Genomic DNA, 19,242 nt, shown 5'->3' with positions numbered 1-19,242 from the left:
CTAGCAACGAACCGTTAGACGGTTGAGCGAAAATAAAATTAAATAGTTCTGCACTACTTAGCGGGAAATTGGCGACAGCTGTTTGCTGTAATGCAATGAATAGTGGCAAAAAGATGGCAGAGATTGTTATCATGCGATAGACAAAGCGAAAATATTTGTTTTAAAAGAAAAACGATTTAATTAAAGAATATAGTATATTAAATTTTAGCGAAAAGGTTACCAGAAATATTTGTAATAAATTATGTGGTACTGTTTGGGGATATATCTTAACATTATTTGCATTTACGTATAATATGTGTACATTAGGATGCCCCTTAAATATAGGGAGCAAATTTGTACATCAGATTTCCCAAGCCTCAACCCCTACGTCGATGTTACTATAGTCGAATATATCACATATAAATATTGGTCCCGATTGGAGACGGTTAAGACGTGTCGCACAGAGGGCAAAATACAGATTCCTCTATGGAGACTCAGAAATTTAAAATTAAGTTTTTTTTGTCTAGTACCCAAAGTCATTGTCGAAGATATGACATATAAATTTTGGTCCTGATTGAAGTCGGTTAAGACTATGTTCAAACAACCCAATTAGCTGAAGCAATTAAGCTTTAAATTGTGGCATTGAGTTTGGTGTTCACACACACGTCAGCTGTGCAATTAGCGATACAAAATCAGCTGCTGGATTACCTACAGTGATGGAAAAGGTGATACAATCGTACCTTTATTTACGTTTGAAAGTACATGCGGTACGAACACACAATTTTAGGTACATTTGGAACGTAGCCAAATAATTTCTCAGGAAATCAGTTCTTATTTTTATTGACATTTCAATAGATTTTCTGGTGCGGGCAACTGGTCTAATAGCTTCCCTCCTTTGTGAAGGAGCACGCAAATGATACAGACGAGTGGTCAAAGTAACGCAATTAATAATTTGAATTTTTGTATGATAAATTGGGTAACAATTAAGGCTTAAATTGGTGAAAACGTTCTTAACTGCCAATTAGGTGTCTGTTTGAACATATTTTAAGGCGTGTCGCGTAGGGGTCAGAGTTCAGATAACCCCACGCTTTTCTCGTTTCAATCTCATAAATGGTTTACAATGACTTTTGCTAAAACTTCAAAATCAAAAGTTATCAAAACAAGTTCTATGGGACTGAGAAATATTATTTTCTAATTTTTTGTCCATTTAGAAAAGCGTGGTATATTAAAAAGTTCATTTTATTTATTTATACTAAAAAAATAATTCATTTTGCACTGAAGAGAGAACAGAAGACTATGCAAGCAAAATGTTTGTGCTCACGTTGAGTATATACATACATATGTACGTATATGCATATAGCAGGAATTAATTTCATTTAAAGAAATGGCGTGTCGTCCATTTCCGCAGTAGCGTAGGTAATGCATATTTATCTTCTTCTTGCGGTGCGATATCTAGGGTCTTCTAAGGGCCGATTTCTGAAGTAACCTTTAACTTTAAAGCTCACTTTATATTTAAAGGTTGGATTAAAAGTAAAGCTATTTCTAAAGTTAAGCATTTCTATTATCGGTTTATGACGTATGTATCTTTCTTTGTTGTAAACCACTTTAAAACGAATAATAAAATGCTTTACTTGAGGCACAATCATAAATTTTAATGTAACCTTTAAATATAAAGTGAGCTTTAAAGTTACAGGTTACTTGAGAAAACGGAGATGTCGGTGATATGATATTTACAACTAGGTTGGTATCTAGACTAGGTTGATATCTAGACTTTGCCATAAATACCTTTGCTATATTTATAGTATAAATGGTGGTCTGGACACACAACATTGCAAGTTGATAAAGGCGTTGTAATAAAAAGCTCTCTCATCCCCCGCTCGTGGTGAAAATCTATCTTGTATATTATTAAGTTCGCGTGGCTTCCACAGTAGCAATTGCCGAGTTAACAAAGCACAGGCGTGCCATTCGAGAGATTCGTCATCGAGTCCTCGGGCAGCGAACATTTTTTAATTTTTTAATATACACTTTTTCTTTCTTAATTAAGTAATTTTTTGATTGTATTGTTTTAAAAAGAAAAAATATTAATTTGTTTTAACTTTTAGAAACTGATTTTCTGTATTTTTTTCCTTTTCAATTCAGTTTTTTCCTTTCTTGATTTAATTTTTTTTTTAATAGATGTTATTTAAAAAAAAAAAGACTTTTTTAAATTTAATTTAATTTTTAGGAACCTATTTTACTTTAATCCATTTTAAAAGAGTTTGCTGCTTATTTTACATAAATTTTCTTTCAATTCTTAGACTATTGTTTAAAAAAATTCACTTAATTTTTGAAAACTTATTTTATTTATATATTTTTTTAATTTAATTTGTTTTTCTTTTTTAATGTAATTTAATTTTATTTTTTAGATTTTGTTTTAAAACAGAAAATATTAAAAGGAACTTTTTTTAATTATTAAGTACTTTTCTCATCTATTTTGATTTTTTCTAATTCAATTTATAGATTTTATAGTTTTAAAAAGAAAAATATATTTTTTTAATTTAATTTAATTTTTGAAAAATGTATTGCTTAGAGGCGAACAGCACAACGCTAAGACCTTTTGGTTAGTTGCCAGAATTGACAATTGTCTTACGAAAGACTGTGGTCAGTTGGAAGACAGTTGCCAGAATTGCCCTGTAAGGAAAGTATGTAAAATCAGATGCTTGACACCTTGAGTTCTTTGTTTCTTTCTCTTACTTATTACGAAAAAGCAATTCCTAACCCACGCATGAAGAAGATTGATATGTTTTCATTAACTCAAACGACAAATAAAAAAAAGCGCTTATGGAATACAATTTCAAAAAAAAACAATCCTTGCTGAGTGGAGTTGTACAAATTTTCTATCTTTTATGTTTGTGAATACGTAAATACATAAGTACATAAATAAGCTGGAAGAAACCGGCTTAGTAAACAACGCATTGGAGGTTAATTCTCTATCGGCTTTCCAAACAAAATATGTAGTCTCTCTTTTCTATTGGATTATAGCAAGATTACATAGTAAGTTGGCCATATTATTTGCCTACTATGTGAGATCGATATTTCAAAAGCAAACTAATGCCATTACTATTATTTATGTAAGCCATTGTCTGCACAAAAATTCCATGTTTGTCATAGAGCTCATAACATAACTGCATATGCATATGTACATATACATATGTATTTATAGCAATGTTAATATAAACATGATTGCATATGGAAATGTGAATTTTGTCTTCCAATGCACGTTGAACTAGTTATTATGCAACATTTATGCACATGTGTACATACAAACATATGCTAGTAAGTACTAGTATATTACTCACGTATTGTAGTTGTATAATAAATGCGTTTGAGTGCATTTGCTATTTTGACTGATTGTCAATGTGTGCCATTGCTTTTTTGGCCGACAGTGCTGAGCAATAAACAATAGAAATATATGTAGGCATTTCCTGTTCCAAACATACATATTAATTTCAAATTCAAAATCATGTTCAAATTCATTCAGCATGAGAGTTTTGTCTATCCAGCAATATTATTCATAATATGAGAGAACAACTATGATCTAAAGTGCACTTTACTTAAGGAAAGTACAGTGACTAGAAGCAGAAAATGTAGTTATTTGATAATAAAAAATGCAATTTGATTTTTTTTTTTTTAACATACAATGTGTATTGGGGTAGGAGAATACATACACATATAGTTCAATGAAAAAAAGGTTCCAGGGCTTGGCCTTGCCCTCGGCCACGGGATTAATTGCAACTTATTGAACTGTATTTAAGGTAGAAATATTTTTGTTAAATTAGCGGCACCTTTGAGAGTGCTTTAATTACATTACAAATACTTATCTATCGTCAGTAAAAAGCATCCAAAAGATTTTACAAAAAAGTGGCGGGCTTTGGACTCCATGTCGAAAGTAAAATCCCTGGTACACCGACGGTTGGGGATAAAAAAATTGAGGAGAAGGGCAATAACTGACATGCAATGTTTTGCAGTGTCACCGACGACATGCAGTTTATTAAATATTCAGCTTTTATAAACAAATATCAAACATCAAAAAACAAAAAACAAAATGTAGCTAAAACCAGGAAAAAAGGCATTCCCACTATTTCTGCCACTAGGGTATAGTTAAATTCACAGTATTCACCAGATACCTCTCATTCCAAAGATTCCCAGAGCAAAAAAAGTTATGCAAATTTTTTTAAGTTTCTAAATTTCTGCAAATTTTTGTAAAACATAAAAATTAAAACTATTCTGAGTAACTTTCCAATAGTTCTAGAGTTGCTAAAGAGGAAAAAGAAACTTCTTCAAAATTACACCGAAAAACAAAAACTTTTTTTATTTAAAAAAAAAAAATGGAAAAAGTTGATTTTTTGAAAAAACTAAAAATTAAGACTGTTGAAGGTAGTTTTTAATAGTGCTAGAGTTTCTGAAAAGGAAAAAAAACAAGTTTTGTAAAATTAACTGGAAAAAAATTTTTTTCGAAAAAGTCGAAAAATATAAACTTTTGAATAGTTCTTTTTAATAGTTCTAGAAATAATGATAAGGAAAAAAGCAGTTCTGCAAAATAACACCAAAAAAAAGAATTGTTTAAGAAAGTCGAAATAGTTTAATGTTTAAAAATAATTAAAATTAAATCTTTTCTGAGTAGCTTTTCAAGTTCTGTTTTTTGTTTCCTTTACAGGAACTTTAAAACTATTGAACAGTTTTTTAAAAATCGTCAAGCCTGCCAAATTTGTATGAAGGACCCCATAATAACGCAGAGCTAGTGCCAAGAAAATCGAATTTTTTGGTTTTTGACAGGGCGTTTCGTATTTAAGTTCGGTGCTGAAGACAGAAATATGACAAAACAGAGAAATAGGAATAGAGAACAAAAACGGGAAAGGGTCCAAAATTTTACGCGTTTTTTTTTTTTTTATATAGGGCTCTCTGCCACTCATTGGCGTCAGAAGAGGCAACACTTAGAGCTCAAATTTAGCGATGGCTGTTAGGCTTTCGGTTTTAACTGATGAACAATCAATCGATTTGAAGCTCCCTGTTATTTAACGCAGCAAATATTTAGAGCTTTTACAAAGTGACATTTAATAATGTAAAAATATATGCAGACACCCAAATAACCGAAAATACCCACAAATGCTAATTTTACTTATATAATTCAATTTCATGCTATCGATATTATCCTTTTATCGCGAATGCACATACATACACATATATCGCTTCCGGTAAACTGATTAAAATTACGTGAATTTTTACACTCAAGCTCACACATTCACAAAGGCTATATTATACAACACACACACACACACACGTGTGAATAGGGACATATCTACTTATTTACTCGCATGTAAATGTCACGCTTGTAATTTTCACGTTTTCCGCACATGTGCGATAATTTTCAGCTGACTCAACAACAGTTCATCAGCGGCGATAATAAATGAAAAAAAAAAATTATGGTTTCACGTTTTGCTCACAGCACTTTCGCACTTGTCATTTACGTTTAAATAAATATTTCGCACATTTATACAATGGCAAATAAAAGTACTCATCACAATGATACTGCAGCAATAAATGATTGTATGGTTATGTATGTATGCATTAATGTATGTTCGAGCTTACCTTGTAGCCTTGGACGTATTGACACGTGCACCATCCTTGTACCATTGAAATTGCATACGCGATGATCCTTGGGCGGTGCATGAAATTATAAATTCACTGTCTTCACGTATCGCTGATTTTTGATTAATTGTCAATTCCTGTAAAGGGAAAGCGAAAAGGGTGAAAATAGCGAGCGTTGGTTTCACAATGAAAGTTCATTTATAGTCTTTTATATGGGATAGTTGATCTAAATACTTAAATAGGTGAGTAAATATTGTTAAGTAATATAGTCTATAATACAGACCATAACTAAAAAAGCAAAATAATTAAATATCTAAGGCTGAGTGGAAGATCGACCTATGATATTCGCAGCCGGTTCGAAAACGACCTACCTCAGCAAACCTATCTTAGACAACTTTTCAAGAACGTCCTATCTCAGAATTTGGTTCAAAAACGCCCTACATCAACTGAAAATATATTGAAAATATGTTGAGATAGGGCGTTTTTAACCAGAATTCTGAAATGGCTGAAGGCCAAATTTCGAAATAGGACGTTCTTGAGAAGTTATCTAAGATAGGGCGTTTTCGAACTGGCTGCATGTATGTATGTAGCTTTACTGTTAAATTTCCTCGAATTCGAGCTCAACTAGCCACCGACGTAGAATCCTAGACCATATCAGCTGACGTATCCTATTTTATGGGATGCTCGTGTCAACGAAAACTCACCACCACACGACGGTGCCGTTGCCGTATCTACTCTCTCTCTCTCTCTACTCTATCAAGAGCAATTTTATATGTTGGTACGAACGGCAAGTACGGTAGAGCGCTCCGTCGGTGACTGGTTGAGCTCTATCTCGTCATTTCACTTGGGAAGAGAACTACGTCTACAACGAGACTAAACTGAAGAATTTTTATCCAAACTGAAGTGTAGAGAAATTTTTTATTTAACGGCTGTCTCATCAATGTCTGGAGAGGTTTTAATTGAAGTCAACAAACGAGTTCTGAAGATCTTCGCTATAACGCCGTGCAACAGTGAATTTCACACAAAAAAAGTCAACATATTCGCGAAATTAGTGGCCAAAAATAGTGAAAATGCATTTTTAGTTTTTCTCTTTGACGGCACGATTTTTTCTAAAGCCCTTTGAAATTTCAAATAAATGATTCATAAAAAATATTGTCGATCGAGAATAGTAATATGAGTACAAAAAAAAAAGAGAAAATTATGTAGAATAAAAAAATATTAAATTTTTTGGTGAAAATGTCCTTTTAAAATTTTAACCTTGAATATCCCTGAAAATATGGAATATTTCTTTTTAAAAAATTATATCTTAGGGACTAATATACACATGACCAAACCATCAAATTTTGCCCTTCTAACTTGATTACCTATAAAAAAATAGAAATAATTAAAACCCAATTTTCAATACCTATTCGTCCTTGTTAACAAAAATTCTTTATCTAACGAATTTATGCTTTCTTTCTTTTTGAAACGCACAAGTTTGGATACTGATAAATGAGAAGCGCTTGGTCTGGTCGAGCTTTTACAGCGGCGATGACTATTTTTCAGGACCCACGTGACTAATAATAACGGAAGTAGCAGCGTTAAAAAGAAAGCTTTTTGAGTTACATAGCGTTACAACGTCACTATTGAGGCGGTCGATGTTCCGGAGGGTATTCTTCAAATCCCCGTGACACTCTCATCCCAAACGTGCCTTACAGCGGATTTATTGCAACCTCTACGTTACAAAATATTTACTTGGCTCTGAGCATTTCCATTCTCTACAAATCGCTCCACAGTGCACAGTGGCCAATTTTTGGTGCATTCGTATGCATAACCTTATATTGTTAGGAGGGCTCTACTGCGTATCGTTATGAGACAACAAGTCGATTCTCTTAAGGCATTTAGTGTTACAGGAGATCGAAGTGACTGTTGCTAGCAATTCGCTCTAAACTTTTCGTAAATTAGAGTTTTCGTCGTTGTTAAAGTCGTGGTATTATCTTTAAAAAAATAACAGTTTTCAAGCATCCGCTCATGGACATTGTAATCTAGAGTATGTAAAACATGTTTTTTCATTGTCACGCCATCTAAAAACTGACGTAAGACATAGATATTCACGGATTGATTTTTTTTTTGTTTACTCATTATAATGGACTAGGAAAATAGTTACGAGAGTGGTCGATATGGGCGGTCTAATTTTCTTTTTCATATATATTGAAGTTTTTCCCATCCACCTTGGTTAAAACCACCTGCCACAAGCCGCAACTGTAGTTTGGACATCTGTTTTAATACGCGATTCTTAATTTTTTTATGTTTAAAAGATTTAAATTATGTAAAAAAAATAATTCTGTGAAGATTTTGATGTTTTAAAGATTGGATGTTTTACTAGTAGTACTATATATTAGAGTGCTCATCCATGGACCTCTCATTATTGAATGGGCACCCCTGCCAATTGGGTAACTTTCCGAAGAAACCCAAGAGTCAAGGAATAAGGATATTAAAATATATCGGCTGCTTGTATCCTCGGCCTCCGTCATTTCAAGTTTACGTTTAAACCCACCAAAACTAAATCATAAACTGTCGTCAGATGCCATTGAATTATTATCAACTGTTGTAAATGCGGATGCGGAATTGCCATCAGTAAATATAGATACGAGCTTGGATACTTCAGATGACTGCGAGTCTGACGGTGTATAAAATTGTTATCTTAAAAATATATTCCTGTACCAACAAATATGTATGTCGTGTAAATTTGAACATCAAGATTTTTAGAAACAAACATTAAGACCTCGTTAGTGTTTGTCCGAGCTTCTGTTGTTCCGATTTGTGGCGTGCGCCTTGATGTTGGCGCACAAAGGGGAGGGACCAACAGTTTTACGCCGAATCCGAACGGGGATTTTATTTTTATGAGAAGCTGTTCTTCGTTTCTGAATACACTCGGGGGTTTGCCATTGCCTGCCAAAGGGCGACTTTATTACAAAAAACTTGTTTGTTTCTTATTTTTTGATGTTGGTCGGAAACTGGGCTTGAACCCAGGCCCTGCGGAATTATAGATTATATTGCCAACCGCTACATCACATTGTATAACAAAAAAGCCGAAAACATGACCTATTTTACTTAACTACCTTAGTTTTGCTAAAAATCTGATTATTTTAAGCGTACACAGCAGTTATTAGGGATCCGCCATTTTGAATTTAGAAATTATGTGGTGAAATTTAAAACCAGCAACCAAAATTAAGACGAAATTGGCCACTGTGCAGTGGTTCAAAACTACCACTTGGTGTTCATAATTCACTGGAGCCTTCATTTTTCAACCAATTTGATATATAAATATATATATTTTTTTTTAATAAAAGCTTATAAAACTAGCAAGAGACCACTAGAGCCCGATTTTTGAATTTTTATTTGTGTCTATTAAATTTTTTAGTGCAAAGTCGTAATTTTGAAGAAAAAACGAAAAAAAAATTTCATAAGAAAACTTTGAAATTTTAGAAAAAAAATTAACAAAATTAAATTAATTATTAAATTAGTTTTTAGAAAAAATAATAAAGTGCAGGCTGCAAGTGGCAAAGAGGTCGAGTTGTTTTTTAATAATTAATTGAAAAATGAATGCTCCAGTGAATAATGAATACTAAATACTAATTTTGAACCACTGTGCGCTATAAGTAGATATTCTTTGTTATGCAAGACTGCTCTACATATAAATTATATGCATGACCTCCACCAGTATATGACTTATGCATGTATGATAGCCTCGAGCACAATCATTATAACAACACATAACAAGCCATGCATTGCTCTTTCATAAAAATAGCATACCTAGAATAAGAACAATAGATGCGCTTTCAGTTTAAAATACTACCGCGGATGCCTTAAAAATGAATAAATAAAAAATAAATAGAAATTGCGCTCATCTGCTGTTACCGCAAGCCGCAATTATTTGCCAATGATTACTCAATGCTATTATGCTGCAGACCAAGCATGCTGCTTCACAATTGAGTGTGTAACCAAGTGCTTACGTTAATACATATGTATGTGGCTTTGCAGTAGCAATATGGTATGTATTCATTAACTGTTTATAAGCGAGTGTCCTTGCAGATTGTTGGTCAGAGATATGTATGTATCGTATGTACATACGTTAAATAAAAAAGCATATGCTTAAATATGGTTGATTGATCGATCAGGCATGTAAAAATTGCTAACGAATGATACTCATTTATGGAAACAAATACGGCAAAAAAAGGCTATATATAGTAAAATATGCTGAATGGTAAATTTTAATGAGTATATTGTTTATAGATTCATGAATAATAATCATTTGCATGTACGACATGCCGCTGCGGTAGATACTACCTAAATTTATTCGCAACCTATCGATAGTATATTTTGAAGCTTAATATAAATACACACATACATATGTATGCATCTATATGAGGGTTAGTTTATTACTGTTTTTGCCTCCGCAAGTGTGAAGCTGTTAAGTGTCGTTGCACAAGGTTGTCAATAAGTGAGCTCATGATTTTTCGTTTTATATAATTTGATGTACAATCTGTAAAACTAGCTAATTTAAAAACAAAATATAATATTTGAATCGGGAGTACAGGAAGCCCTTAAACCAATCTAGAAGATGAAGTTTGGCACACTGATGGCTCAAAACTTGAAAATGGAAAAACTGTAGCCGGTATGTTTGGACCGAATGTTAAGAGATCGATATCAGTCGGCAGTTATCCCACCCTTTTCCATATAAGGAGTAGCACATCTTCTAAAAACATCTGCATTATGTGGTACAGTCAGGCAGCCTTGCTAGCGCTGAAGTCCCACACAATAGCATCAAAACTAGTAAATGACTGCTTCAGCACTCCAAATGCTCTTGGAATCAAGAACACAATATTACTCGGCTTGGTGCCAGGGCATGAGGGCCACGATGGCAATGAACAGCTAGGCCGCGTAGCTAAACACGTGCTACCACAATACGCCATGGCCCGGAACCCTTTTGTGGGCTCACCAAAGCACACTCAAGGGAGGTCATAAACAAGTGGGTGGACAAAAAATTCCACAGGCCACAGGAGTGCATATCCGGGACAAACACAAGTTAAGCGGTTTATCTGTCTACCACAAGAAGCTTCAAAAAAGTGCATACATCTAGGAACGGAGGACATTCAACCTGTCACTGGATACTTCACACGGGACATTCTACCCTGCGTTTGTCGTTTCCTCGAACTGGACGAGTAAACCCCACATCCTTTGTAGATGTGTTGCTTTCGCTAACCGCAGACTCGCTCACCTAGGTGGCATAACACCCCTAACACATTGGAATATAATATGGTAAAAAAAAACCCACGGAAGATCTAGCCTAAATTAAAAGCCTTTACGTAAATATTGGGTTGGGGGGTCATGCAAAATAGAACACAATTTTTATTTTAGTCTAAAAAATCTGCACTTTTCCCACAGTGCATAGTCTCATAAATATTTCGTATTTTTATGCGCATTATTTTTGCATCTTTTTATTTACATTATCATTTTCATTATCGTTTATTTTCCTACTCAGGTAAGTGACAGCCATATGAGTATTTTTAATTAAAAGTATTGAGTGACAGTTGTTAAAATGCGCGTAAAGTAAACGAGTGCATGAATATTGAATGCTTGACACGTTGGTGGCCTGTACGCAAATAACATATGTACGTAGATATAAAAATATCTGCATACACCCCGCGACAAAAGATAGCACATCAATATTTTTGCCAGTTTGACTACTTTTCTTTTGATTTTTTAAGGTTCATTATCTTTATATAGAGGTATTTATCTAACAAATCCCTACTAATATTATTATAAATCCGAAAGTGACCGATTGGTGCCATTCAGCCCAACTTAAAATATAGGATAGATTTAATCTCGATTATACGAGGGGCGTGGCACCTCCCATAAAACGGAATTATCATACCGCATATCGTATCTCAAAAAAATATTTTTTGATAGAGTATAGGAGCTTGCTATAGATACATATATGTATATAAAATCAATTCCATACCCATGGAAGAGGGCTGCCACCTGTTTAAAAAATCAAATCCGACTTGACTTAAGGGAAAAATTATATTAAAGAATGGATGACAAGAGGCTTAAAAAGTTGTAGTTTGAAAGTATCTTGGAAAGGGTTGGCACCTGCGGTAAAGCCACATTTAAATTAATAATTAGCAAGCTATCTGAAAAATTAATATATATATATGGGTGCTAAATGAAAGATTGCTAAGAAACCTTAAGATTGAACATTTCAAATATTACTGAGGTGTTTTACAAACGTTGCCACCCGTTTAAAAATTAAATTAATTTAATTCAAATGAATTATTAAAATATGGCTATCAACCGAAAAGGTTTTTATAAGGGTTTTAGTTCTAAACTACATGTAAGAGGGTTGCCACCTGCTCAAAAATCAAATTATTTGATATGATTTGATAATTGGAACATGCATCACAATATGGACGTCAGACAAGAGGGATTTATTAGGGTTTTAATAGAAAAAAATTTCGAAGAGTGTTGCCACCTGTTTTAAAAGTCGAGTTTAAATTAGAAAAGTTCATCTTGAGCATGTAGAGTTTTCTGAGGGTTTTAAATCTAAATTCGAATACAATTATATTTTAAGTTTAGTGACTTATTACAATCTAAGTTTTAATCGGAACAGTCTTGAAAAGGCTTTATTTCTAAGCAACATATGTATATCAGGGACTCCACATATTTGAAAATTCAAATTCAACTTGAATTATAGGAATTAACGGTTTAAAAAGTAAAATTCAAAATTTTCAATCATTTCAAATAATTAGTACAATGTGGGTGTCAACCAAAATGATTTTTAAAAGGCTTCATTTCTAAACTACATGTGCATAAGTATGAAAAAGTATCACAAGAGAGAGGTTTAAGATAGGTTTAGTATGAAAATATTTTGAAGATATTTAAAAAAATTTTAAATCTCCTGATTTTCGCATATTTTAAGTATGTTGAGCTTAATTAAAATAAATGGCATCTAATGTAGCACGTAGAAATTTCATACACTCAGCGAAGCGGGTAAGAGCGATCTAGTACCATATAAATCTAAATTTCTGGCTTTGTACAAAAATTATAAAAATTCCACAAACTATACTTTTATATAAAAATAGTGAACCTTAAAAAAAGCAAACGAAGTGTAGTCAAAACTGGTAAAAATGTTGATGTGCTATCTTTTGTCGCGGGGTGTACATGTGTGTAATTACACAGATGATCTTTACACCCCGCTATGTGTGTTGCAAATTAAAACATTTTCTCTTTTGGTAAGTAGTGAGAGTGAGTGCAAAGTGTTAATTGATTTTTTATCGCTTTCAGTGCTTTTTTTTATTTAGCTCCAGTATCGTTTTAAATAGCAGAATATGCTTTAAATGGAAAAATTAATTAACACTTATGAATCATCTGACACAATGATAGATGGCTGTGATGTGTTAAACCACACATAAGTACATTTAAAAACATTTTGAATGGCAAATTTATTTATTTTTTTTTAATTTTCAAAAAGAGTGGAATTAATTGCGATTTAATCTACAATGCAATACACCCATTAGAGTGAGTGTTACTTTTTTCTCTTTTCGTTGGCAATTAAATGAATCAAACGCCTGAATGTATGCAGTGTTTTAGTAGCTTGCGATATGAATGATTTAATCCACTCCGTATGAAAAAATATAGGAATATCAGCAAATCTCATGAGTTGTTTTTTGTCAGTACCTTCTCTCGCCAAAAACAAAAAAAAAAAAAACCGCTGAAGCATTCTTTTTTTTTTTTAATAACTGTGGGAAGTTTTCAAGTAGAATGTTAATCTTAGAGGCAATGAAAGCTGGCATCGAATACAGCATACCTGTGAAATTTCAAGAGCGTGCCACCAATTAAAAAAAAAATGGCAGCATGCGGAATATCTGTCGAAGCTATATTGTAATTTTTGATATTTAACAATTTTTTTTTTTTCATTTTAAAAGTTTAAGTTACTTCAAAGTTTTAACATTAAACGGTGAACATGTTCTTCCCGCCAAAGCGAATAAATTTAGAGAAATAAAACTAGTGTGTCATCAAATGCAAAAAGAAAAAGCACATTGATTATTGATTATTGATTAATAATTATTGATTATTAATTATTGATTATTGATTATATGTAACATGGTTTGCGAAACCAAAATTAGTTCACTGTGTATGATACTACGGGGCATATACGTTGCATACCAGCTACGAGTATATGAGCACGAGTAGCTATTTTTACTTTTTTTAGTAAATCTTTTTTACGTTTTCATTTAAATACAATTTAGCTATGGAATCTTGTTCTATATGCAAAGCCGAAGATAATGCATTGTCTGAGATAAGTAACCGCTCGTAAGATTTGCTCATATGCGCTTTTCAATACATTTACAGATACTTGCTGCTTTCTTAGTTATGTAGTTATTTTCAATGCTACTTCACTTTAAACAATTTTATCATTCGGATAACTAATTAGAAGTATAATAAGGTCCATCCATTAGAATTATATACTAACAATACACTATAACAGTCTTAATCCTCAATAAATTTAGCTGGGATCCATCCGGAGCGTCCATGTTCTTTGGGATACCTTTATTTGCTGCCTGCTCACGCACGCGATATCAGTTATAAATAAGAGGTGTCAATACCATAGCTATCTAGACAATAGGCATAGCATCCTTTAATATTAACAAAAAAGGTAAAGTACAAAATGAGTCCATGAAGATAGTGGCTAGAAAAAATGTTGAATGGCTGGAAGAAAAAGTGGCCAGGGAACTAATTTATTTAATTCCAGAAAAATACGTGTAGGGGTTTACGCCCACTCTGCAGCACCTTAATATCCCCCGTCCCCCACCGTGGCTTTAATTTTTACAGCATTAAATTACAGAAGGTGCCAGTAACACATAAATTTGTTGACTAATTACTCTAATACTCACCAATAAATTCAACGGTGGGTTTTCATCGAATAAATGGTAATTCGAAACGAGTGTAATATTTCCAATGCGGCCACGTTCTACCATACGAGTAATGGCCTCACGTATGCGATTTGAATCGCCTTTTACACCGAAAAAATGAAATGTAATATCCAAGCGATCTGTGCTATTCGAAATCAATTCCAAATCGCTAATTTTGGTGATATTGAAGTTACGTAGAACGCGCATAAGCTGCAAAGAGAAGAAAAGAGGAAATTTAGTAAAACAAAACTTTGAAGACTTTTAAGTCAAAAGCTTAAAGGTTTCTCTTTAAAATTATACTAATAATAATATTTTCGATTTTTTAGTGTACATAATATGCGCATAATATCGCTTTTTAGTGCATAAAATCCGGGCCCTAATGATTAAGTTCCGAGTTTTCTTTAGCCACTTAGCAGAAAAACACGCTAAATATTTTTGACCTAAAACTTTTTTTTATTTAACCATTTTTTAATACTAACGAATTTTTATTGGTCGCCCCATTGCATTTTTTGGTTTTTTTTTTTTTTTGGGTTTTATTATTGTAAATCTCCTGCTGATAAACAGAGTTTTCTGGTAGAAAAATATGAATTTTTAACTATTCTATACCATTCTACGAAAAGTTATTTTTTCCCCTTATAAAATAAATGGAAAACTTTGGGCGCTTTGAGCGACTTCTACATATTTTTTATTTCATATTTTTTCGGTATAGAACAATCCTAGGGATGAGAGCATAAAAATTCCGACTTTACTTTTTCACATGCATTTTTGGACCACCCTTATATACGTAAATAGTATGAATACGTTCTTATATAATTACATATTTGTTTTGTTAATTTTTACTCAAGCCATCTTACTGTTTATTGTTTCATAAGTGATATAAAAACTATTTTAATGTTATTAGTTTTTTAAATGATTTAATAAAATTGCAGTATTCCGATGGAAAAAATGCCCATCTCATTATTTAAAATTTCGATTCCCAACTGGATCAAATCATACAGCATGTTGAGAGTTTGGCGGCGATTAGGCACGGAAGCCAATTAAAAAAAAAAAACGCACAATACCCGAAATAACTGCTATAACTTCCACCGCTTAGACTTTGTTGCTTTTTCCATTTTTCCTAATAAACATAATCGTGGTACAAAGCTCAATACGTCCCGTTTCTGTGTTAACCTCGTATCCGCAATAGAATCATTCCAAAGAAGGTAAGAAAAATGCCTATTTTCTTCCACTAGGATATAATAAAAGCACTTTTTACTTAGTATATCTGGTTCTACTAATAGGAGTAAGCACTGACATTAAGTTTTTGTTTTATTTTCAAATAGTGCGACGCTTAAACTTTTGTTATAAGTGGTAACATTAGTTTTCCAAAACAAAAATATAGACAGAAACGGGACAATACCCTCTTACCACATAGCACTCGTACTGCTTATAGGTAAATAGGTTAATATTTCCAAATGCCACCCACATTTTAATGCCCACAATCCCAATTTAGATTACCTTTGACGTAAATCAAAATTGAACGCAGCAATGCTTTCAAACTTGTCAACTCCCAAGGCGACAAACGGACCTTAAACTTATAAAAAATCTAACTTTAAAGAATTCATAGGAGTCATCTTGCGGCAAAAGTAACAAAACGAATAAAATAATGCAAGAAAAAAAACTCTCGAAATCGAGACAAAATAGTAAACGAACCCAGCAAAAAACACGATTACCACAGAAGCGAAAGTGTAAACGAGCTAGGCGATGGGAATCGCTTACGCTTTCGCTTCAGGAAGGCCTTATTTTAACATGGGCATGTCATTGGCGGTAAGCCCTTACCCGCAGCATTACCTTCAAACGAAGCGAGAACGCATGGATAAACAGAATCCAGAGAAGCGAACAAAGAATGCCTTACAGAGAAACTAATGTAGAATGCCCAGATGAGTACATACTTATTTATATTAAATCAGAAAATGTCTTAAAAGATTAAAATTAATTAAAATTTTTATAAATCAGTTTTTATACAAACATTTGTATGTATTTCGGTATTTAGATTTTACTTAAAAATCGGTATGTACATACATGCATATTTAATTAAGCTTAAAATTGTACTTCGTCACTCATATACTTCACTTCATTGACTGACTTCAACTTCGCTGCAAATTGAACAAAGCAAAACATGATTTTTATGCGAGACAAATTTCCACAGAAACTAACGGTAGAAAAAGATTTTTTGGATATTCATTCTATTTTTCAGCTGACTAGGATGCAGCATTCTATTTTGCATTCCCCGAAATGAAGCAAAGAAGCGGACTAAAAAAAAATATTGTACGACATTCTACTTTGCATTCCCTGAAATGAAGCAAAGAAGCGAATTAAGAAAGAAATATTATAGGACATTCTACTTTGCATTCCCCAAAATGAAACAAAGAAGCGAAATAAATAAAATATTGAAGGACATTCTACTTTGCATTACCGACAATGCCTAAAAGAAGCGAAAAAATTCGAAGGCATTACAACGCTATGCCTTCTAGAACACGTTACCACTAAAAGCGATTACCGATTTTTTGCTGGGAAGCGAAGGAAAAACATCTGCATAGCGGTAAGTATGCAAGGGTATAAGTGTAAAGCACGCCCAGGAGAGTTTTTAAGCATTCACAATCATCCGCCACCCATCCGCTTGCATGCAGCCAACGAATATTAGCTATCTCACAGTCCAACGCTTGCAAAGCGACACATCTTCAATGCAGTATTGTTGTATTCATTTTCGAAATGAAGGTAAACGTTTTAAGATCATCTATAATCATTTACATAAGGATAAAGTCCTAAGGATAACAGCAGAAGAACTACGAAGATGAAAGGCGAAATGCAGGTAGGCAACCAAGGTGTTGAGCTTCAGCTTTTTGAGAAGAAGGAAGATACGAAAGCTGCCTTGTGGCTGATACGCTGAAAGTAGGTGAAAAGTATTGCTTGAAAATCATAAAAAATGGGTGGATGGCGACGAAAGGGGGGTACAATGAATGTTTAGAATTCATTTCACGTGGCCTTATAACAAATGTAAGTAATTTGGTGTTTTGCAAATGTTTGCAGATTTTATGTACATTTCGTAAGATGTATGCAAATGAATGCAAAATTTTATCATATTCGTTATGCGGCAGGGAAAAGGTAGTTTTTTCTGAATTTAAATAGTTACTTATATTTTCTCCGCATTTAATTCATTCACAGACAATAGGCGAAATACAGCTGTAGTGCCGAAATTTAGATTTTAGATTGCATTATAGCTTGAGTAATTAAGAAATTTATTTGATTTCTGATTTGATAAAAATAAGTTTTATTTGTGAATGGATTCGTCTACCAAATAATAAATAACAATTTATTTGTGATTTGATTCTTTGACCAAATATAAAAAGAAAATTTATTTGTGAATTGATTCATCGGACAAATAAAAAATAAAATTTATATGTGATTCAATTCATCAACCATATAAAAAAATAAATTTTATTTTTTAGAAAATCGTGTTTGCGTTACATTAGTTACGTTTAAGTTGGAAAATCACGAAAAAAAATTGATTTACTCGCCAAATCAAATCACAAATAAATTTAATTTTTCTATTTGTCCGACGAATTAAATCGCAAATAAGTTTTATTTTTTACTTTCCTGACGAGTGACATCCCAAATCAACTTTATTCGTGGTGTGATTATTCGAACAAATAAAAAAAATATATTTAACGAGATTTGATTGGATTTGGGATTTTGGAAAATTAGGAAATCCACGAAACTTTAAATTTTTCACAATTATTTATTTACCAAAAAAAAAAAAACAATTTATTTTTAATTCTTCGCTAGAATGTGTTTTTTTTTTTTTTTTTTTAAAGAGTTAAAAAATAGGAGAAATTCAACTTTTTTGTTTAATATAAAAAGTAAAAATTATTTTATTTAAGTTACTTTAACTAATTTGTTTTGTTTTCCTCTTTTTATTTATAAAATGAAAACGACTTGAATTTAATGAAATGTTAATTTTCTACATTTTCCCACGTTTTTTAATATTTCGTGGAAAATCAGCTTACTTGTCACTCACGAAGATATCAATAAGGTTCGATACATCAATCTGTCGAGGTGATCTCTTTCGTACTAGATTATCCGTGTGAAGGATAATAGACTACAAAAGCTTCTAATGAGCTCAAAGTAGAATTATTGCTGTGCCAATGACAATACTGACAATACTACAATATTGATACCACAACTTGGTTTGTTTTTCGATGAGGAACGTTTTGTCCTATGTATAGACAGACGAGTATCAAAAATGTCAAGGTTTCGGTTATCAATTGGAAAAAGTTCTATAACGTACTTATTTTAAAAACGTTAAATATTTTTAATGCCAAGACGCTCACGCTCACACAAAAGTGTTCGCTTGTCTCTTGATGTGGCTTCACAAAGTATGGTACCTTCAATTTAGCATTCATCTTATATTGCAAATTCTTCTTCTAATCAAAGCGACTAGTTTTAGCGTAAGATATCCTCGCTTTCGTCTTTACCCCTTAAATATTTTTATTTTATTTTGCTTGAATTAAACATTTTTATTTTTTTTAACGATTTAAAATTATAGACTTCGTATTTCAACGTATTAACTAGCACTTTAATTGCCTCAAAAGCAGCATCTTTCTTCACTTTACTTCACTTGCCTCGCACTCATTTAACTTTA

At 32.7% G+C, this 19,242-nt stretch overlaps 2 protein-coding genes across 2 annotated transcripts in view; one reads left to right on the top strand and one right to left on the bottom strand.

Annotated features, from left to right (window-relative positions):
- LOC118735905 overlaps nt 1–19,242 on the bottom strand; it is a gene marked incomplete at its 3' end in the record, with an annotated part of 539,363 nt that overhangs the window by 200,488 nt on the left and 319,633 nt on the right. The window contains 2 exon segments of the mRNA XM_036465930.1: nt 5,608–5,744; nt 14,544–14,771. Of these exon segments, the coding sequence (XP_036321823.1) occupies nt 5,608–5,744; nt 14,544–14,771 (365 nt within the window).
- The window catches only part of LOC118735910 (serine protease inhibitor 42Dd), a 253,616-nt gene that overhangs the window by 224,036 nt on the left and 10,338 nt on the right, over nt 1–19,242 (top strand). The window lies entirely within an intron of this gene.

Source organism: Rhagoletis pomonella, unplaced genomic scaffold (assembly GCF_013731165.1).
Source record: "Rhagoletis pomonella isolate Grant_MI unplaced genomic scaffold, Rhpom_1.0 Rhpom_scaffold_00003, whole genome shotgun sequence".
In the NCBI taxonomy this organism is placed as follows: domain Eukaryota; kingdom Metazoa; phylum Arthropoda; class Insecta; order Diptera; family Tephritidae; genus Rhagoletis; species Rhagoletis pomonella.
The sequence above is the reverse complement of the archived record's forward strand: the minus strand, read 5'-3'. Positions and strand labels throughout refer to the sequence as shown.